This window comes from Pelodiscus sinensis, chromosome 1 (genome assembly GCF_052426305.1).
Source record: "Pelodiscus sinensis isolate ZL-2025 chromosome 1, ASM5242630v1, whole genome shotgun sequence".
NCBI lineage: Eukaryota > Metazoa > Chordata > Testudines > Trionychidae > Pelodiscus > Pelodiscus sinensis.
Window position 1 is genome coordinate 67998866 of NC_143052.1, and position 23159 is coordinate 68022024.

Below are 23159 nucleotides of genomic sequence, written 5' to 3' on the forward strand. Positions count from 1 at the left end.
AGCTGGATCCAGAAGATTCTTTTTGTTCCAGTGTGCTATGGGATTTGGAAGTATTTGGTTTGATTGACCTATATGAGACTGGAGTATAAAAGTTGACATGAAATCCATCACCTGCAGCTTACTTAGATGACCTACAGCTGAAATTTTGAATGTTTTTTCCCCAGGAAAAGACAAGGGGTAATGAGAATCTTTTTCATGATTAAATTACTGCAATAGTTAATTCCATTTGTCATGCATGGCTGAAAAAGACTTGATGGACCTTTTTTTTGGTGTGTCTTGAAAGCTTGGGCCTTACAACATTTTCTGAATTCATGTTTGTAGTGATTAGAGAAAGAAAAGACCTAATATAAATATCACCTTTTCTGTTTTTCTGTCACTAAAAGTAAAAATCGCAGAGCCATCCGAAGCAGCACTAAGTGCCAGTGCTGTGTATTTGCTCTTGGATTCTCTGGCCAGTTGGCTAATAGAATGATGAACACTCAGGATGCATTTCTTCTTTGCATTAAAATAATTGTATAAATCTAAACCTTAGTTTTGTTGGTATTCCCTTATATGGAGGATTTCTTTGCGCTTTATATCTCTTGGGAAATGGAGAGTCGTGGAGCCAGTTTTATTATTAGAAAGGATTCTTGATGCAATGAAGTTTAAGAATCACTGTTTTGTTCCACACTGTTCTTGAGCTCTAATGATGGCCCATCTTTATAAATAATCTCATCAACCTCTTGTGTTTGCCCATCCTTGAAGATTTCCTCATATGGGTACTTAATGAAAAAATATACTGTGCTTTTGTCCTTGTAAGTGGCGTGAGAACATAGAGGCTTTGGTGGAGAAGCTAAATAAAACTGCTGTTGTAAATGGAGTCACAGCAACATTTTGTCTGGACGACTAAGCAGCTTGTGTGTCATTTTGATATTCACAAGAAAAGGACACTTCTAAGTCCACCTAAAGGACATGTTTATGTATGGCTGTTTCCTACTGAATTCTGTTCACTCTGACATATTCCTGAAATCCTGCAATAGAATTGACCTCTATGACTAACATTTCACCAGAGCTCACCTTATCTGGCTATTGAAAATGTATCCTCACCAGGAATGGTTATGTTAGTTATAAGAGAAGATGAATCCAATTTGCAATTTAAAATTCTCTTTTGCATATTGTATTTCACTTATGCTTCTTCAGCACGTCTCATATAAGATACTTGTATCACAAAAACAGCCTATCAGTTCTTAAAGTTCACATTGAGGAAGTGTACATGTCTTTAAAATAAACTGGACTATGCTATAGAGTTTACAAGTATGATAGCTGATTTTTAATACCGTATATTCCGGCGTACAAGACGACTTTTTATGTTAAAAAACATCCCTCAAAAATCGGGGGTCGTCTTGTATGCCGGGTATACATCCCAGGCACGCCTGGGATGCCCCGCCGCTGGAGCCCCTCCGCGGCTTTGCAAAGCCTCGGGGGAAGCCGGCGGGGGGGGGGGGCATCCCAGGCGTGCCTGGGCTGCCCCCCCGCCGGCTTCCCCCGAGGCTTTGCAAAGCTGCTGCGGCTTTGCTCCCGGTGCCTCTGGTCTGCTGGGGACCGTCTCCAGCAGACCAGGGACACCGGGAGCAAAGGAGGCGGGGGGCGCTGGGGTATAAGATGAAACCCTATCTTTTAATTAAAAAATTAGGGGGTCGTCTTATACGCCCAGTCGCCCTATACGCCGGAAAATACGGTATTAGAAGTGTAAACATATGTTTAAAAATAACTTAGAAGCACACTTTTTTTTCATTAAAATCACTACATGCTTTCAATCTTTGTTTTAAAAGTATGCCTTATTTTTACAAGAAATATTAACCACAACTATAAGTGAATATCAATATCATGTCAACTAGCAATTGAACATTGGTTTGTAAATTAACATCCACTGGCAATTGAAATTGGTTAATATTTTAAAAATATTTAAAGACCTTCATGGTAGATTTTGCTTCTCAACCTATATTTTTTAACATCAAAAAATCATACAAGAAGTTACTTCTTTTACTAAATTTCATGGACATTATCCAGTAGTCATCATTTACATCACAATCCAACTTCCAGAGCATCCTATTCTCTTAGAGCATGTCTCCACTCACCCCGCTGCAGAACAACATTCTGGTGTTCAATTTACTGGGTCTAATATAGACCCATAACTTGAATGCTGAGGGCAACTCTGTCCAGTTTCTGTATTCCTCACAATCATGAGGAATAAGGGAAGCCCACTGGAGCATTTGCAATGGGGATGGTGCCAAGTTCTGCTTAAGATAAGATGACTTCAAGTATGTATTCTACGTAGTTGGAGTTGCGTACATTAAGCCAGCCTTCCAGGTCTAGTGTAGACCTGGCCTTATTGATTTCAATTGAGTTTTGACCAAGTAATGGCACTTGGTAGGTGGAGGGGCTTTTTAGCAAGTTATTGACAGGAGGAGAGTTAACTCTTGGGGAAGATATCGTTTGTGGTCATGATAGCTAAATCTGAACATGTTTCTTCAAATATATTGTCAGATTGTATTCATGAAAGTTCATTTGATCATTTTTTCCCAAGTGATTTTATCTTTGGCATGTCAGCATCCATTCCATTGAAGAATTGTTCAATAGAAAACAAAGTTTCAGGAGGCAGACCTGTATTTCTGTCAGAAAGATTTCTCGTCATTTTTATCAGATACATCATAATGCAAATTCTTAACCATTCTAGATCACTAATTCATTCTTTTTTTGAGATATTGGATGGACTTTCACTGATAATGCTTAAAGGGAAAAAACCTCTAGGATGACACTTCAATATTTTATTTTTCCTCCACAAAGAGGGAAGGAAAAAAACGGGAAAATCTATTAATTTCTTTTCCCATTTAAACAAAACAACATTATTTGAAGCATATACAAAGAAGGAAGCAATTCTATGTGGCAAATAAAATGCACAGCAATCTGAATTTTTGGTGGAAATTTTCTATTTTGTTACTGAAAAAATATACAATAGGTATATTGTTAGTGCACAACAGTTTGCCTTTTGTAATCTGAAGCAGAAATTGGGGGTAGTATCCCTGGCATATCCAGAAATATTTTATTATTCCTAGAGAAAACCCCTCCCTGTCAGGGATGATTTAGAAGTTTGCAGAGTGCACAGGGAAATGATCTCTGTGTTCCTCACAATTTGGTGGTAAAGTTTTAATAACTGGCTCTTAGAAGCTCTCAACAGTACATCGTTGTAAGTGATAGCATGGACAGGACAAATTGTTTTCAGAACCATCATGAAAAGAAGTGTTTACCATTGATAGACAATTTAATTTCCAAGTGTAGAGAGGGTTAGGAATAAAATGCCATTCATCAGCATAGCCTTCCTAAAGGGGGTGAAGAACAGGAATTGTAGGGATGCTTGGCTGAGTACTATGGAGTTTTTCACATTGATAAAAAAGAAAACAATAAATTAGCCATTTTCAGGGTGATAGGATTTGTTTTCCCACAAACCTCAGGTTAGGTGTAACATCTTTTACTCAGTTGTCTGAGTACTGACCTTAATGCTAGGAGGTCATAAGTTGATTTGCCTAGGGTCATACTAGTGGTTCACCAGAAGTTAGAATGAGGATTCTCTCAGCTCTCATCTTTAGAGGCAGTAGGGGTTACTTTCATTTAGATTCATTTCAATCAGTACACTACTTAAAGTGAAACATCCTAAGTCAATTGAATGTTCTATTCATTCCTAATAGCATTGGAAAATACAGTACAGTATATCTTTCTCTCGTACACATACATGTGCACATACTCCTTGTTATGTATTTGACCACATTCTGCAGATTACTTGTGCAGACATGATTTAGCGAAAGCATATTTTTAAAGCTAAAATTATGCACTATCCATCAGCAGCTTCATTTTGTTTTGTAACTTTATGGAAAGAGTTTTTAAAAATGTTGTTTATATAACATATTTGATATGCTTTGTTCTCTAACTTCAATTCATGCTTTGTTTTCTCTGAATTTCATATGGACATCTGACTGTTGGTCACCTAGTGCCAATGAAGAACAATTGTTCCGTAAAAATGACTTGTATATTGCTTGTTGTCAAAATAATATGTAAATCATAATATTTAACGCCGGAGGGAAACACCAGATCATCTAGTCTGACCTCATATATTTATAATTCCACCCAACACTAACCAGCACTTGCCTTACTAAATGCCACAATTGAAAATAGTTCACAGTATTACAGCCCACAGGAGACTAGATACATGTGACCGGCACAGAACAGACATGTCCAACATGCAGCTTGTGTGAGTGCTTTGCAGTGTGGCGTCTCTTCAGGTTGTAAATGGATTTTAGGTCATAGAATCATCAAAAGTTTTGAAAATTAAGTAGTGATTTTGGAATGTAGGATCTTCTTTAAATGAAATGAAATTAAGTTCCTATATCCTATATTTGATTTTGGACACTTCAGACTTCTCTTTGATAGAATCATCTAAAAGTTGAAATTTAAACAACAAATAGATATGATCAGCTCTTATAGACACACTTGTTTAGTTACATCCCTTTTGCTATATCTGCAATTTTTTAAGCCCTTTTCATATAGGACAATTCATTTAGAAAAGTGTTATTTCAAACATTTCTTACAATGAATGGGCGCTGTCTTGAAGTTCTTAGTCAGTTTTTACTTAATCTCTAATCAGACATAACTCCCCCCATGTCTAGTCCTGACTTCCATGTTGAGCAAGCACTGTCTTGTCAGAGACCCACAACTCATGTCAGGCTCAGTGGAGGCATAATAGTAGCTGAAACCTACATAGTAAGGCTCCACTTTGTTAAGGGCATAGCTCTGATTTCTGATTATCAATCCCTGTCCCTTCCCCTGGAAGCAGTCTTCATATTTATATTTCCCTGCTTCCACACTACATATGACTTTGGGGCAGGAGCGGGCAGTAAAAAAACCAGCAGCTCATCAGGGTTAATCCCTGGTGAGCCACTGCCACTGATGAACATAGAGGTGGGGGCTTGCCAGGGTTTAACCCTTCAGACTGGATCTGGCCCATGTGCTGGAATTTTCCCAGCCCTGCTTTGGGGGCTGTGGAAAACAATCTCATGCTGATGGTGTCTCTCTTGCCATTCCAATTCCAGCCAACAGTTAGGGAAACAGTAAGACACAAGCCTGCAGTCCAGGTCAGCAGTTCGAAAACGGTATCTGTGGTGGATTTCCAGGTGCGAGCTCCCACTCCCCGGCCAGGGGAGATGGGGCCCAGTGAGCCCACCACCTTGGGCTTCTCTTGGGATGATGGGTTTACAGGCTCAAGCTCCCAATCCCCAGCCAGGGGTGGGGCTCAGCGATCCCACCGCCTTTAATACCTCATGGGGTCCCTAGGGTCCTTTAGCCCCTAACTCAGGACCCACTTCTGGGTCGTATAGTGGCAACCTCTTGTCCACTCGGTCGCCTGGCTCGTAGTACCAAGTTGGCACTCTAAAGTGAGGTTGAGTGAACGGTGGGGCGGAGGGGGCTTAGGGGGACCCGGGTCCGCCCTCTCCACCAGGTCCCAGCCCGGGGCCCTAAGGGTTTGGGGTGTTTGACCCCTACCTGGATGACGGTGTTCCATCCCGAAATGTGTCAGCCCACAGGCACCAAAAGTGCTCTGCCCCGGGCTGTTTCCTATCCCCTTCCTGGGCTGCGGCCCCCCCGGGCTTGTTCAAGAGACCTACCGGTTCATTGTCCCCTATAGTCCCTCCGTCTCCGTTCTGGGTTCCTGGGGAGCACTGGCCATGCCCCAGCTGGATGGAGTAATTCACTCCCCGAGAGGCACCTGGCAACTCCGGGGCACAGTGCCTCCTCTCCGCCTCCTCCTTGGGGCCTTTTCAAAAGGCCCACTGATGGCTGCTGCGGTACGTCGGCCCACCTCCTTAGCGTCCCGCCACTTGGGGATGCTGTGTATTTGTGATGGGGCTCTGCCCCCACGTACCATGGCCATCTGCTGGCAGCCCACCTCCCGGGGCTGTCGGCTGTTGTTTCCTGGTGTTGCCCCACCTCCCCTCCGGTGGAGCAGCCGGAGTCCTGCCAGGCTCAGTGTGGGCTTCGGAGAGCCCGTCACAGTATCCCTCAGCTATGGCATTTAGAGGCCAAGCAAGTCATGGCACAGACATTTAAACCACTTCCCCTGTTTGCAAGATATTTGGCTGGCAGGCAATTGTCCACAGCATCCTACACAAGCTCTCTTCTTTAATGGTCCCTGCAGCACCAGGCTGGAGAGGCTTGAATGATCCCCGGATGGGGATTGCACACAGAGAGGTCAGGAGCTGCAGAAGGAGGCAACATATTTGTGTCAGCTCTACTCTTTCTTTAGCTGCTTCACTGCACAAATCCAATCTCTCCTTTCAGTGCCAGGCTGTCCCTCCGCAGGATTGGTCATGTCAGCAGTCAGTTCCCCTTCATCAGAATAAGAGACCATTAACTTAAATGAAGGCTTTGCCTGAGTGAAAACTCAGTAAAGGTTTCAATGTGACTATGTATATGATACATAGCATATGCTGATTCAATATGCATTCTTATTCACCAATTATAATACAGAACAATGTCAAAGAAAATCACAGATTCATGTTGTTGGACAGCGACATCTTTGACAAGTTGACAACAGCCACCATCTGACATATCAGTCAAGTCTATAACCTAGGGGTCCTTTTGGCTATTTCGTCTCCCTCCATTCAGGTTGTGCCTACATCTTGCCATTTCACCCAGTATAGTGCGTCTAAGATTTGACCCTTTTCAGTTAAAACATAATCCAAACGTTTGCATTTTCCTGTCTTAGTACGTAAGAACATAAGAATGACCATACTAGGTCAGACCAAAGGTCCATTTAGACCAGCATCATGTCTGCTGACAGTCGCAAATACCAGATGCCTCAGGGAGAGGGAACACAACAGGTAATCAACACGTGATCCCTCTTCTGTCATCCATTTCCAGACACCATTCCTACCCATCCTGGTTAATAGCCACTGATGGACCTAACCTCCATGAATCTATTTTGAACCCTGCTAAAGTCCTAGTCTTCACCACATCCTCTGGTAAGGAGTTCCACAGGTTGACTGCGCTGAGTGAAGAAAAACTTCTTTTTGTTTGTTTAAACTTGCTGCCCATTAATTTCATTTGGTGACCCCTAGTTCTTATATTATGGGAATAAGTAAATAACTTTTCCTTATTCACTTTTTCCATACCAATCATGATTTTATAGACCTCTATCATATATCTCCTTAGACTCCTCTTTTCTAAGCTGAAAAATCCAAGTCTTTTTAATCTCTCTTCATATGGGACCTGTTCCAAACCCCATAATTTTTGTTGCCCTTTTTTGTGAATTTTTTTCCAATGATGATATATCTTTTTGAGGTGAGGCAACCACATCTTTACGCAATGTTCAAGATGTGGGCATACCATGGTTTTATATAGAGACAATAAGATATTATCTGTCTTATTCTCTATCCCTTTTTAATGATGCCTAACATTCTATTTGCTTCTTTTTTTTTTTGATTGCCACTGCTTACTGAGTGGATGTTTTCAGAGAACTATTCACAATGACTCCCAGATCTCTCTCTTGAGTAGTTGTAGCTAAATTAGTTCCCATCATCTTGGATATATAGTTGGGATTATTTTTTCCAATGTACATTACATTTATCCACATTAAATTTCATTGGCCATTTTGTTGCCCAATCACTTAGTTTGGTAAGATCTATTTGAAGCTCTTCACGGTATACTTTGGTCTTAACTGTCTTGAGCAGTTTAGTATAATTTGCAAATTTTGCCACCTCACTGTTTACTCCTTTCTCTAGGTCATTTATAAATAAGTTGAATTGGAGTGGTCCTAGAAGAGACCCTTGTGGGACCCTAGTAGTTACCTCTCTCCACTCTGAAAACATACGATTTATTCCTACCCTTTGTTTCCTGTCTTTTAACAAGTTATCAGTCCATGAAAGAACCTTCCCTCTTATCCCATGACAACTTACTTTATTTAAGCACCTTTGGTTAGGGACCTTGTCAAAGGTTTTCTGGAAATATAAGTGTTCTATATCTGCTAAACCTCTGCCCCCTTATCCATGTTTGTTGACCCCCTCAAAGAACTCTAGCAGATTTGTAAGGCATGATTTCCCTTTACAGAAACGATGTTGAATTTCCCCAACAAATTATCTTCATTTATGTGTCTGACAATTTTATTCTTTACAATAGTTTCAACTAATTTCCCCGGTACCGACGTTAGACTAACTGGTCTGTGATTGCCACGATCACCTCTAGAGCCCTTTTAAAATATTGAGGTTACATTAGCTATCTTCCAGTCATAAGGTACAGAAGCTGGTTTAAAGGATAGGTCTGGATTACTATAATTTCCTCTTCTTGTTCTGTGGCCTCCCTGAGGCTCACATAGGAATCACTCCCTGACTCCGTTCCCACATTCTGATATGTTCAAAAAGCTGCACCTGAGACCATTCTTCTTGTCTGTTCTTTGGTTCTGACTACGTCTTTCCTACCTTTCAGTCCCTCCACTTTGCACCTCTTTTCGCACCACATCAAGTTCAAACATCTTTTCCAAATCTCCAAGGCCCTTCGTAGGCTTTCTACCATGGTGCTCCACTTCATCAGTGGTACTGGCCTGGTCTACTCTTGTTTCTGCTCCTCCTCTAGCCATTGTCCTGCCTCTTCCAAGTTGTCCCATTGTGCATGGATTACACTCTCCAAAGTTAAGGCCATCACTGTCTCCTCCTAAAAACCCTACTAAAGACTTTCTTCAATGACACATCTGGTTAATTAGCCAGCACATTAAGGGTAATTTGAGAAGACCAGTGCTCAGGTGGATTTAACGTGCAATTATTTAAGTTTTCTAATAGTCATATAAACATATATTGTATTGTAAATATATAGATTAATTCCTCTCTCTCCTCACTTTTATTGCTTATTGCTTTAGTTTAGGAGGCATGGGAGGTATTTTTTGTGTTTCCCTATGTGCTTGTATGTATAGGATCACTATCTGGATTGAAGCCTTTGATCATTACTGTGAAAGAAATGACAATGAAGTGTCAGCATGATAGACTCCTAAGGAACTTTGGTTGGAAGGAGGGCGCCTCCCCGTATTGAATTCAAAGGGTGGTGTTTTAAAGAGGAATAAAATTAAGGGGATTCCCACTGTACTTGAAAAATGAACAGTTGTTGTTATATATTTATAAAGTTTGATTTTCAACTGAATATTGTACAATAGCACAACATTACATAAATCTTATTCAATATTTTCATAAAATGAGAGAGAAGAATAAAATTAATGGTGGACAAAGGAGAAAACAAAGACAGACAGAATTGTAAGAAAAAATGTATATTAGGAACTTTCTCTCTTTCAGTAGATTCTCTCTCTCTCTTCACTTGAAGTACAGTCTTTTGTTCATTGAACCTCACATACAACGAAGCTGAAATTATTGGTTACCTATACCATTTTGCAGTGTAATAATGTATTATTTATGTTTGTTATGTATATGGAGGCTGTGCATTGTTTATCTTTTTAGGGTTTTGATTTATGTAATATTTTATTTTGGTGATTACTGTATTTCATGACTGTTGGTGCATGATATGTCCCACCTACTACTACATAGTGAATATTGCTGTGTTCCCAAACAGCCCCCAAAAAGTCATCTTAATTTATATAGTTTTCTTCCCAATCCTAGTCACTTCCACCCTCTTCCTTCCTCCCCCCAACTTTGCACTCTAATTTTAGGGAAACACACACACACACACACACACACACACACACACACACCATGCATACCCCATGCCTCAAAAAATTGGGCATGTGTGTATATGCATGCAAAACAATTAACTTAGAATCCATGAAACAATTGTGAATATAGTCAATAATATTTCCTTTAACTACTTCATAGTACCTCAAGTTCAATTACAAAATACAATCATGCATAACTACATGTATATACTCATCTAGCACTTTCCTTTGAGGGGATTTACTTTTGTCATCCCCTCAAGAGGATATGCCATGTTCTTAAATTTGGGAGGTAAATCAGAGACCTACAGTTTCCTTCAAATTCCTCCTGGTCTTTGCAAAATAAGTAAGCACATGCTGCGACATATTCTAGTTGTTGCTTTACCCCTGTAAAGTCCCTGGAGAACAACCGGGGGAACTTTTTATCCTCCTGGCCAATCCTTTGTGCTCACTTTTTCAGTACCACCATATTTTGAATGCTATGGAAAAGTCAGATATAGCAACACATTGTGCTATCAATTGTATGTTGGAATTTTTTGCTATTCTGAACACTTTTTCTGCTGATCTGTTTTTTGGTTCATACATTTGTAATATTGAATGAGATTACAGTGGACATGAATTTCTTTACATATGGTATATTGCCCTTATCTTCCAGACTCTGCAAAATCCTGTCTCACCATATGTCACTCTTCACACTGTCCCCTTCACTGTATCACTGGATGTCATACTCCACGTTTCATTTGTCCACTTCTCCAAATTATTTCTCTAAGCCATACTCTGCACTGCCTGTTATGCAGGCTACACATTCCTCAGCTTGCTGGCATGCCCTCTACCCGCTCAGTCAGAGCTCTCCTGAAAACCCATCTTTCTTGTGATTCTTACAAGAAGATATAACAGACTAGATATAAAGTAATTTGATTGTCTGTGATTTGATATACAGCCTCTTCCCGACTTACGAACTGGTTACGGACCAAGCAATTGGTTGTAACTCGGTTTGTTCATAAGTCGGACCCTATAGAGTTACACGCAACCGCGCTGTTTGTAAGCGCGGATCGCGTTCGTAACTCGGGGTCTGTCATTTACGACAGCTTCGGTCATAACTGCGAATGGTCATAAGTCGACCATTCGCAACTAGAGGCCGGCTGTATACATAAACACACAAAAAAACCTCACGTGGCTCTGATTCTTCAGTGTGTTACAGCAGTTTGATGCAGAGCTGGCTTTACCATGAGGCAAACTGAGGCAGCTGCCTGAGGTGCCAGACTCTGTGTGTAGGATGGGGGGGGGGGGGAGACGAGAGTCACTAGGATCCAGAGAACTGAGACCTTTCAAAGTTTTGGCCCAAGTGAGGGGGCATGAGGGCATCACTTGAGCTGCCTACCTCAGGTGGCAAAATGTTGTGGGCCAGCCCTGGTTTGACACCACTGTAACTCCACAAAAATCTATGGAGTTATTCCTTGGCAGAAAACTGTCCTAATGGAGAATCAGTCCCTATATAGACATAATTCATGTGTGTATGAGTGTGTGTTTATATAAACAATACTGTCGGAGTGTATATTAAAAAGTTGCTGGTTATAAATTAAGATCCATTATGTATAGAACAGCAGTTCTGTTTTGTGGTTTGTTTTGTATGATAAATATGAACAGCATATTCTCCACAACATTCAGAACAGAAATTATTGTTGTGAAAAATTGCAAGTGAATCTATTAATTAGTTTATGAATTAAACTTAATTAAAATCTGGGCAGTTTAAGAAGTTAAAAGGAGTAAATTAACAACCTTACCTCTGCCCTATAGTGACATTAGGTAGAGACACGTTATCATAAATCTCTATTATGATTTAAAAATCAGTTTAATCTAATCTGGGACCACAAATACTAAAACATCCATGGGTTTATTTCAAGATGTCAGTGCAAGGCAGAGTAAGGTTGCTTGAGTGTCTTAACTGTGCACTTCTTATTTTAATATCTTTGTATTTCTTTTAAGTGTAAACCTAACCATGAATTTTCTAATGCTTAGTTTTGAAACTAATGCCTAATTGTGGAAAAAAATACAGTATTTGTGTAATTTTTACTCTTAAATGATACATGCTGTCAACCTTAACTCCATCTCAAAAACTTTTTTGTATGGTAACATACATGCCCAGAGCCTCAGATGATATACATTTTTATAGCTCTGACAGCAGTGGAGTTGAGGGAGCTATGATAATTTACTCTAGCTGGGAATCTGGGCTATTAGATGAAGCAATTGTGCCATTAAAATATGTATTATCAGGATGTGGCCAATCATTACTGGACAATGATATGAAAGAGTTGGCCACTGTTGTAAAAGATGGACACTTAAACCTAGGACAAAGACATGGTTTCTAGCTGCATCCATCTGTATCACACAAATGCCATCAAAAAGCTTAACATCTTGGTGAATAGACAGACTTGATCATAACTCAAAGCCTAGGTATCTAGGTGTCGCATTAGACTGTACTTTTAAGGAACACCTTACCAAGACCTTCCTTAAAATAAAGACGCATAATCAAAAAACTTGCTGAATCTGAGAAGCCGGTATCCTGATACTAAGAAATTCTGGGCTTACATTGAGCCATTCTGTTCCCTGGTGAGGGTCAGCTGTTTTCAGAGAGGAGAGTAGACGCTCAACTGAATGAAACTCTGTTTATAATAATAGGTACCATGAAAGTGATCAGTTTGGCCTTATTGTTGGTCCTGTCCAGTGTCTTCCCTACTGTCATGAGGGAACAAGTTGCCCTACAGAATTTGCTCCTGAAAGTGCAAGGTGTTGGCACCTCTGTCCTTTTCTAAAGATGTGTTTAACCATCAACTTGCCATTTTTACTCAAAGTACCTGTTTCAGCAATTTCTCTAAGAGATCTTATCATCACATTCAAGTGGCATATTAGGGGTCACAGACAAAGCTTCAAATACAGCCAGTAACTCTCTCATGACAGATCCAACAGTCCAGTCCCCTGATTTTGACTTTCCACGTCATCTTTGGGTAAAGCTCAATCACTTCAGATGTGGAGTAATCAGATGCACCACTAATTACTGTAAGTGTAGTCTTTGTGACTTTCCCCTATGCCTCTGTGGCCAGTTAGAAGATGTAAGCCTTGTTCTTGCAGGCTGACTATATAGGCAAAGGTTTGCTGGTTCCCCTTGTGAATTTGCCTAATGCCCTTTCTTCAGCTATTGAATGATTGAGGGTATGTCTACACTACCCTGCTAGTTCGAACTAGCGGGGTAATGTAGGCATACCGCACTTGCAAATGAAGCCCGGGATTTGAATTTCCCGGGCTTCTTTTGCATAAGCGGGGAGCCGCCATTTTTAAAACCCCGCTGGTTCGAACCCCGTGCAGTGCGGCTACACAGGGCACGAACTAGGTAGTTCGAACTAGGCTTCCTCCTCGTGAAATGAGGAGTAACGGTAGTTCGAACTAGGAAGCCTAGTTTGAACTACCTAGTTCGTGCCCCGTGTAGCCGCGCTGCATGGGGTTCGAACCAGCGTGGTTTTAAAAATGGCGGCTCCCCGCTTATGCAAATGAAGCCCGGGAAATTCAAATCCCGGGCTTCATTTGCAAGTGCGGTATGCCTACATTACCCTCCTAGTTCGAACTAGGAGGGTAGTGTAGACATACCCTAAGTTACTTAGGCTAACATATTTGGTTTGACTGTCCATGCACAAGCAATTACAACATATATAGTACCTGGTGACCTTACTTAATGATTGTTCTTTCTTTTACTCTCCATCCATCTGTCAATTTTGTCGTATTTAGAGTTTAATCTCTTAGGGGCAAAGTAGTATGTCTTTGCTTATATTTGGGAAGTGCCTACCAAGCACATTAAGCAAAGAAGCACTGATTCAAATAGGATAAGTGTTTTCATTCCTCATTTAACTTGTCAAGATATATACTGTCAAGAGAGCAGATACATTTTTATGAATAGAAAATATTTTTTTTCAATAGACCTCTTAAATTGATTTGTTTTACAGCTTGACAAGGAACCAAGTCATTCACTGCCTGGACTAAAGCACTTAAATCATCAATAAATGGACATTTTTGCCCTGAGTTGAGTTCACTTCTTTAGACACCACATGTCATTCTCACACGGGCAAAAGTTGGCAGAGCTGCAGAAGTGGCATGCTCAGGTCTGGGAGTGATATGGTGGAGCACAGTACCTGTGAGTCTGTCAGGTCATTCAAAGGGTAATGTCTGCAGGTTCCAAACAGAGTTCAGTCCAGTAGCATTGATTTAATCACTTGTGTCTGTGATTAACACAGAGCTCTAGGTTTGGATTACAGGAGTTTGTGGAAGGTAAAAAATGGTATAGACCCCTGTTCAGTTCATTACTTGCTGGAGAGGAGAGCAGTGAAAACTATTCCCTCTGTGAAAATATGTTGTTGAGATAACTGGATGATGTGCACATTTTTTTGCTCTTATAGACAAAGTGCATTGCACACACCAAGGGCTTCTTTCATCCCTCCACATCCTTACCCCTAAAGCTTCCAGTATGCCACACTCCCATCCCCCTTTAATCCAGGGACTCTTTGTAATCCCTCCCCCCCCACTTTGTGTGTCCCCAATCTCACTTCTGCCACATGCCATGTCTCCATGACACTTTATGTCATTGGTCTCCATTCTCATGCCAGGGCTTCAGTGTGCCTCCTCATTTCCATCTTTCTCCCATGACTCCATTTCCTCTTCCCCATCATGCCAGGGACTCACTGTATCCTCTATATCCCTCTCCCCTCATAGATTTATTCCTCATTCTCCCCTCCATGCCAGGGACTCAGTCTCCCAGATTTGCTGCCATGCTTCTCATTCTTCCTTTCACTCCATAACAGGGTCTCCAATTTCCCCCCTGCTGTAGGTGTTCTCTGTGTCCCTCCTCTTTCTTTCCCCCATGGCTGTCTTCTCCAACCATTAGCTTTAGAATCAGAGAGGAGAATGGCTGAGTTACCTGTGGTATCACAATGGTCTTGGAGGACTTTCCGTGTGGCATAGATACTGTACATTATTTTTGTTCCGTACACCATCTGAGTGTAATTCATAAGATCAGAATTGCTGAGAACTGAAAAGTTGGATGATAGCAAACTTGCAAATCCCAGTGATGATGGAACCTGGTGATATTCTGGACAGAAAGAGCCCTCAACCATGCTCATGGATGTTTCCTTTGCTTTTCACTGACTCTAGAGATGCAATAGGCTTCAGAATGACATACAGAGGCTATGTCTAGACTACGCTGAAGTTTTGAAAGAGGATATGCAAATTCCCGAGGTTTACACGGCTTTTTGAAAAAGGGTGGGAGGTGCCAAAAATAACACGTCCCGACTATATTCACTTTCAAAAGCTCCACTTTTGAAAGTGAGATCGGAAGAAATTTGAGATCCACGGGAATTTGCATATCCTCTTTCAAAACTTCAGCGTAGTCTAGACTAGCTCAGAGAGTGTAATAATCCAAGACCCTTATTATTACAGACAATATGAGTAGGGGGAGGATGTGTAACAAGAGGAAGTATGGGCCTTGTGGTTAAGGGGCTGGATGAAGATCTGGAGTCCATTCCTGGCTTTGCTATAGATTCTCTGTGTGACCTTGTGCGAGTTACTTATTATTTTGGTGAATCAGTTGCTACCTGTAAAATGGGTATGATAATGCTTCCTTCCTCCATCCTCTTGTCTTGTCTATGTAGGACAAGGCAGTACAAAATACAGCCTGCAGACTGAATCCGGTCAGGAAAGCCACTGGATTTAGCCTATGGATGCAGCAGGATCCTCAGTCAGGCCCCTTGCCCACCCCTGCATACAGCTCAGAAAAGCCAGGTGCAAGTCCTGTTTGTTTGTGAGCAGCTGTGAGCCTGGGGGAGGGGAAGAGAGGCTCTGTGAGCAGCCAACACCCCCAACACCATCTTGCAGCTCCCATTGGCTTCAGTGTGCAAATTATTCTTCCACCTGTCCTATCTGGCTCACAGCTGTTCACAGATGCACATGGCCCTGCAGCCAGCTGCTCTAAGTGGCTTGCTAGGGCATGGAAGGTAGGGAACCTGCTGGGCTGCTGGTTAGAAATCACCCAGGTAAGCATCTCCTAGCCAGAGCCTGCCTCTGGTACCTCAACCTTCCTCCCCACAACCCTCTGCCCCCTGCTCTACTCCTAACTCCATGTAACCCAAACCTTCTCATGCCCATCCTATACCCATACCCCTTCCCAGAGCCTGCACCCTAATCCCCTGCTCTGGGTCACAACCCCTGCTGCATTAGGTCACAACCCAAACTCCTGCAGCCCCTCCTGCACTTCAGTCCTCTGCCCCGGGTCACAACTCCCTCCTTTCACCCAAACTCCCTCCCAGACCGACACCCCCTTCTGCACTCCAATCCCTTACCCCAAGCTCCCCAATCCCTTACCCTAAGCCCCCAAGACCTTATCCCAATCTCTGTCCCAGATCGTACACCTCCTCCATTAATATCACGAAAATGTGTGATCCTTGACCACTGACCAAATTCTTGGAATGGCCCCTCCATCAAAAATTATTAACTATCCCTGGAATAGATGATCATAATGGTCCCGTCTGGCCTGAAAGTCATGAGTCTGTGAGACTTCACATGATTGTATGGCTATAACAGAGAACAGAATGTTCATTTGTATGTCTGCAGTTGAGATATGTACATAGATATGGCTCCAGCTGTGAAAATGATTGCTTTGCAGCATTCACTGACTTTTGCTATATACATATGTGTATTAATAATAGCAATCTCCTTCCAAATCATGTTTTCCTCTGTTTTGCAGTTGCATGATTTCCCCCCTCCTTGCTTCCTTGTTTCTTTCCTTCCAACCAAGTACATGGCATTAATGTGTGTGTGTGTGTGTGTGGTGGGATTTTTTTAAAAATTCTATTGATAATGTATTTAGGAACATTTTTCTTATACATTTAAACATAATAATTAAGGAAATATATATTTTATAAATAAGATAATAGGTGAAATTGCATATTTCATATTACTTTATATCACTGATTTAGAAAAAGAAGTTCAGTGACTTCCTCTTCTGTGTTGTCTCCCACAGGGTGCCGCTTTAATTCGAATGTTGGCTAATTTTATGGGTCACTCAGTATTTCAGATGGGCTTACAAGTAAGTAGAAAGCATTTTGTCTTTTTTATATGTATTGGTTACCTTTAGTTGGTTTTAGAAAACAGCAAGCAAATGGTCTGGTAGCACTTTATAGACTAACAAAACATGTAAATTGTATCACGAGCTTTCATGGGCACAGCCCATTTCTTCAGATGACCAGAGTTTGTTTGCTTTTAAGCAAGTATTTGTGCTGGTCTTTCTCTTTTTTAAAGTTCTCAATCGCTGTGACATCATCATGTCCCTGAAGCTAAATTTGATAGGAAGCTTTAGCTTGTATAACATAAGAGCCTTCATTCCAGCAAATGAAACAATTCTCAGTATGTCAAGTGCCACACAGTTTCACTTTCATATGGTATACATCACCAAGTGGAAATCATTTTCAGATATGTAAGAACTTGATTATCCGTCACTGAAAGAGCTTGCTAAGGCAAAAGCCACTTTGCTTCAATTACATTTAAATTTTAATATAAAATAAAAATGAACTATGTCAATCTCACTAGAAAATATGTGGCTGCAAAGCTAATCACATTTTTCAGATAAATACTTTCCTCCGCCCCATCAAAACCCTACTTTTACCTTTGGTGAGCATAGAGTGCTCTTTGCCTTACTTATATTTTGAAAAGTTTCTCTGCCTTTTAAAAGAGGTTTAAAGAAATAACACTTCTGTTCAAACAGAGAGAGACAGAGAGAGAGAGAATTCACTGCACTGATTACCAAGGATGAACTTTTTCAGCATTAACTTAGGATAAGCGTATATTTCGTAAACCATTTTAAAACAAACCAAAACATAAAAAATCCAATTTCCTTTTTTTTTATTGAAAGGTGTTTAAGTAAGTCATGTTACAGGCAAGTGTGATTGATGAATTATGTATGATGCAGTCTGCTACTTAGAAATGTCCTTTAAAGTAAATTGATGTTCACCTGAAATACAATTATGCTAAGAAGGAAAGAGCAATCAATCTTATCTGTTCTTAGTAAGCTTTTCATTTTTAAATTTAAATAAACTACATATGGGATCAGGTCATATTTTAACACAGTAATTCTACCTCTAACCGAAATCGATTGAATGTTAAAATATAATACAAAAGTTAAATAAATACAATGGTTGTGCCATATAAATATATATATAATGTGATATACAATAAAAAGAATCCCACTGAGGAAATGTAGCTTTTCTAGAAATTTTGCAGCCCTTTGATCAATCAAGCTTTGGATGGTAACTGGCTTATGGGAACCAGAAGCCTCTTTTCAGGACACATGCCTCATATTTGACCCCAGACAATAGGCCTTGATCTGGAAAGGTTTCTGTGCACAAACTTGTGCACATAAAAGGCAAAATCCTCACCGTGTTCATGTCATTGGAATTCACCTGGAAATTTTCCTGTTAATATAGAAATTTAAAATGCTAAATTCTTGAAATTTAAAATTTGTAGTTGAAAGTATTCGCCATTGAAGACTGCCGATTCAAAAAGTTTTGTCTAGTCAAACTTTTTCATAAAAAATGTTTTAAACCCTGGAGATGCATTGTCAAAAATGTTCTTTGGCATCCATGATGGAGAGCAAAGTATTAATGATGAAGAATGTAAAAAGCTATAGTATCACAACAGTCTATGCAACATAAATCAAATTGATTAGCTCTTTACTGTGCATGTACTGCCATTGAAACCAAGATATTAGTCAGTGTATGGGTGTCAGAATTATACCTTCAGTAAAGAACACATGAAAGAAGAAGAATGTTAACAAACACGGGGAGTAAGGAGAGAGAAGGACAAGAGCTTGCTCCTTTCTTTTCTCCTTATGCCTTTATTTTTTTCTTATATTAATTGCTTTTTCTTTCTCATAATATCTAATAAAATCCCTTTAGTTATAAAAAACTAATTGATTTTGCTAATATGAATTTTTAAATGTGGAATTACTATATGAAGCAATACTTTTCACAGCATACATTTGTGTGAACAAATGCATGATTATCACAAGTAACCCACCAGTTTCAGCAGATACACTTTTGAAAGGCCATTGGATTATAGTGTTGGACCTCCATGAGGGATCAGCAGTTAAGAAGCTATAGAAAGAAAATATATTTTTCTTTAAAGCTTCAAAAGATGTGCAATTTTGAATTTTGTGAGTTTCAAATACATTTTTATAATAGAGACTTAATTTTGTCAACTTCTCAATATTTACATAATGTAGCACCTAATATACAGAAACTCCACAAATGAATTTATAGTGGATGTGGTGAATAACTGAAATTAAAAATTGTAATGCCCATATATGTGAACTTGCAAGGTTCTAGAAAAAGAAAGCTACTATTTAAATACATAACATCCATTAATAAAACCACTTTCTTCCCTGTGGGTATTCTTCATCTCTTTGGAAGTCCTGAGAATCCTCTTATTTTCCCACACTTCTTATGCAGCTCACTTTTGGGCATTTGCCACTTAAGAATTATTCAGAAAGCAATGCTGCTCCTTAATTACTTAAAAGAGGAATCTTGTAGCACCTTAGGGTATGTCTACACTAGGAAACTATTTTGAAATAACTAAATTTGACCGAATAACTCCCAATTTTACAAAATCGAAATAGCATGTCCACGATATGGGGAAGCCTTGAAATTAGTCCAAGGCAGGCTCTGTTAATGAGATGTGCTACCTACACATAGAGCCCCAGGAAGCACTGGGGAGTAATTTGTTCAGATTACTCTGGAAAGTAGTTATTTCGAAATAGTGGCACCGGATCATCTACACTAACGCTATTTTGAAATAACTATTTCAAAATTAGCACTATCCCCTGAGAAAAGCAGGAGTACAGATTTCAAAATAAGCAGCCCATTATTTTGAAATACCGGGTTTGGGAGTGTGGACGCTCCGCTTATAAATTCGACCTAAAGGGAGTTATTTCAAAATAAAGCCCTAGTGTAGACCAGGGTCTAGAGACTAACAAATTCATTATGTCATGAGCTTTCGTGGGTAAAACCCACTCCATCAGATGAGTTGGAGTCACTTTTCAGTGTGATGTGGCATCTAAAAGCTCCTTCCTCACAAATGGCCTTAAGTTGAATGTCCTTTCATGCTGGCAAGTTTGTTGTGCTCTAGTGTATATGCGGGCTGAGGCTATGGATGAGCACTGAATTGCAGCACCCCTCATGAACAAGTGGTGATACCTTTCCTCTGTCTTGAAAGGTAGTTAATTAGCCTTTATGGATACCTGATAGTGAAGAGAACTGGGCAGTGTCACTTTCTCTGATAATATTTCTGAATGTCATAAGTTTGTGGGTTTGGATTTGTTGAGTTATTCTCAGCACTCACCACCGAAGACAGTAACTTTTTTAGATTTGGGGTGGGATTTTATCTGTAAATGTTGTTTCGTATGTGAGTTCTTGGAATGGATGTGTTTTTTATATAATTTTGTATCCCTGAATTTTATTTATTGGAGAAGGTTATTGCTACATGCCTAGAACTTCTTTCTGTATTTATCAGCAGCTTTTCATGTTAAATGTGAATAATAAACACAGCAGTTCAGAGGTCTAGTGTTGTATTCAAAGAGGTATCCACTGGTATCTCAAGCTCCCTTATGAGGCCCTTGTGCCAGGTCATTTACATTTATCTCATAGTTGGTCTGATTATTTCTTAACCCGATGTGCATAGATATATGTTTGTCAACATTACATTTCATTGCCACGTGGCATCTCATTTATCATACAAATCTGTATCCTTTTGAACTTCACTTGCTGTTGTATTTATGTTCATCACTCACTCTGATTGAGTGCATCTTCAGCAGTTTGAATTAGTTTATTGTAGGAACCTTGGGCTCTGTGATAAATTAACATCTTATGTGTATCAAATTGTACACTGTATATCTGGGAGAAGACCTTTTGAATGGTCCCTTCAATAGATACATAGCGACTTGGAGCTGCGTGCTCACTATATTGAAACTAATAGGTCAACCTTTTAAAATTGCAATCTGGGGAAATGTGGAATATGAGCTATTAAAAACAGCGGGGCTAGGGTTTCAATCATTTTTCATTACCACAAAAGTTGCCATTTGGACTGAGCTGCTTTCATCTGTCCTATTTATACACAGCCCTCTAAACAACTATTGTGGCAAGGGCCCCTCTTACCCAGGACACTGCTTGGGCCAGTCTCACACCCCTTTTCCTAGGGGTTGGGGCTTGCAACCAGTCTCTGTGGTAGGGAGCCCAACCACTCCTCCTGGGACTCCCTCCCCTGCTGTTTCTGTGCTGAAACTGGTATGACTCACTCTCAAACTTTTGCTCTCTTGCTCTCTGTCTCTTCTGTACCTCTTCTCCCATCCTCCCACTCTTTCCCCCATCCTCCAACTGTGGAGGCTTTTAAAGGCCGTTGGCAAGTCATCAGCGGTGTCAGCTGGCCCCAGTCTGCCTGAGCCAGCTCCCTCCCAGCTGCTTCTAATTGCCCTGCTGCCTTCTGCTTCTATTTAGCAGGTCTTTTCCCCTTTTTGGGCTGCCTTTCTCCCACTCTGCAGGAGTCCTCTGGTCCGACCCTGCCACACTATTCATTGTGTGTTCTATGCTGAATTCTTTAATTGTGTAACAATCTGACATGTGGAACTCTGTCAAAGACTTCCTAAATTTCAAATAAATCATTACTCTGTTCCCTATTATCTGACATGTTTATAACCTCCACCCAAGAGTCTAGAGGCAATAGACTCATCTTTTTCTTATCCATGTTTTATACTTCCATCTATTTAAGACATAATGTATTATGCAAATCAGTATACTTAATTTATCTTATCTATAAATCTATTACTTATGTATTCTTAGGCCAGATCTATACTAGACCCAGAAGGTCAGCTTAAGATTCGCAACTTCAGCTACATAAATAACGGAGCTGGAGTTGATGTACCTAAGTTGAACGTGATGCCATCTCCACAGTGGGAGATCGACGGGAGCAAATGCTCTCGTACACTTCCCTTACTCCTTGCAAATCAAGGAGTAAAGTCACCGACATTGGGAGTTTTCAGCATTCAGTTTTGCAAATCTTAACTAGACTTGCTAAATCGAATGCCAGAAGATTGCTTTCTGGCATGGTAGATGTGGCTTTAATGCATGTTAACTGTTAACTAGCTATCTGTTACTTGATCTGCATTCCATTAACTCATTTTGTATTGAAACATTTAGTGTAGATGAAGCTTACACCCGATGTCTTCGGTATGAGATGATGAATAGCTGTGCCATCCCAGGAACAGTACAGGCCAGGAGTTGTGATGCAGGAAGCCATTACCTATGACACCACTGCTTTGCCAGATATGGGTGCCCCTCTGTGTTGTCACTGCTCTGGTGGTTAGTGTATTGAGGGAAAGGTGACTGGAAGTCCCTCTAAGCTGATTCCCCATTCATCTACTAGGATTCAGAAGATCACCAGGTACGCAATCCCGCTTGTTCCCACTCTTGGCAGGCCACAGAGGAGAGGGGTTTTTAGTCCTTGTACTCATGTATAGACATAACCTGCTGCTGCGCTTATTGGTATTTGTTCAGATCCCTCAAAGCTGTCACCAGGACACCCGGAGCTGACCTACTGTCACTGTATGTCCAAGGTCATATGGGAACAGTAATGGCAACAAGAGTGCCCACACTTACTGCCTTCTCTGACTTCTCTGTATTTCTAATATTCTCACCATCTGTCACTCTTGATATTGAGATTAATCTAATCAAACAAATTCACCACTAAGGTTTTTCTTTAAAAGGGATTGTACTTTTTTAAAGAGTTACGTAGGTAAGCAAAAATAGTCTTGAAGGACTTTATAAAATGTTATTGATTTAATGTTTTTATATAAAATAAAAAAATAACATAATCTTGGACTATTCAGAGGCCATTGAAGTCCATGGGAGTCTGTCCATTGACTCCATTGTGCTTTGGATAAGAACAAATCTACATATTACAGATACAAAATATTTATTAAAAGAATGTTACGAAGGTTGCAAAGTTAGGAAATGCCAAAATTAAGATTTCCTATGAATCATAACTTATCCTCTTGTGCATGTAATTAGAGGCCGTAGCATAATACATGTGATCATTTCCTATTTTCTTCCTTGGGTCCCTGTGTCATTCAGTGCATGGTGTAGCTGTACATGGTGTAGCTATAATGAATATTTAGTCATTTTTTTATCTTTTTTGGGGCGTGTGCTCTAGTGGGTATAGACTCTTCTTGACACTCCCCCAAAGCTTGAACCCTTCTGACCTGTTCTCTCTGAGCAGTCCCTTTCCCAATTCTGTTTCTTCCGGTCCCAGTCTTCTCTCCAGTCCAAATCTCAGCTTCTCA

At 40.4% G+C, this 23159-nt stretch overlaps 1 protein-coding gene across 2 annotated transcripts in view; it reads left to right on the top strand.

Moving 5' to 3' along the window:
• Positions 1-23159, top strand: part of TRHDE (thyrotropin releasing hormone degrading enzyme) — a 346334-nt gene that overhangs the window by 191889 nt on the left and 131286 nt on the right. For both annotated transcript variants that reach the window (XM_075931934.2, XM_075931938.2), the window contains one exon: positions 16797-16862. In XM_075931934.2, coding sequence (XP_075788049.2) covers positions 16797-16862 — 66 coding nt within the window. The remainder of the gene's footprint in view (positions 1-16796; positions 16863-23159) is intronic.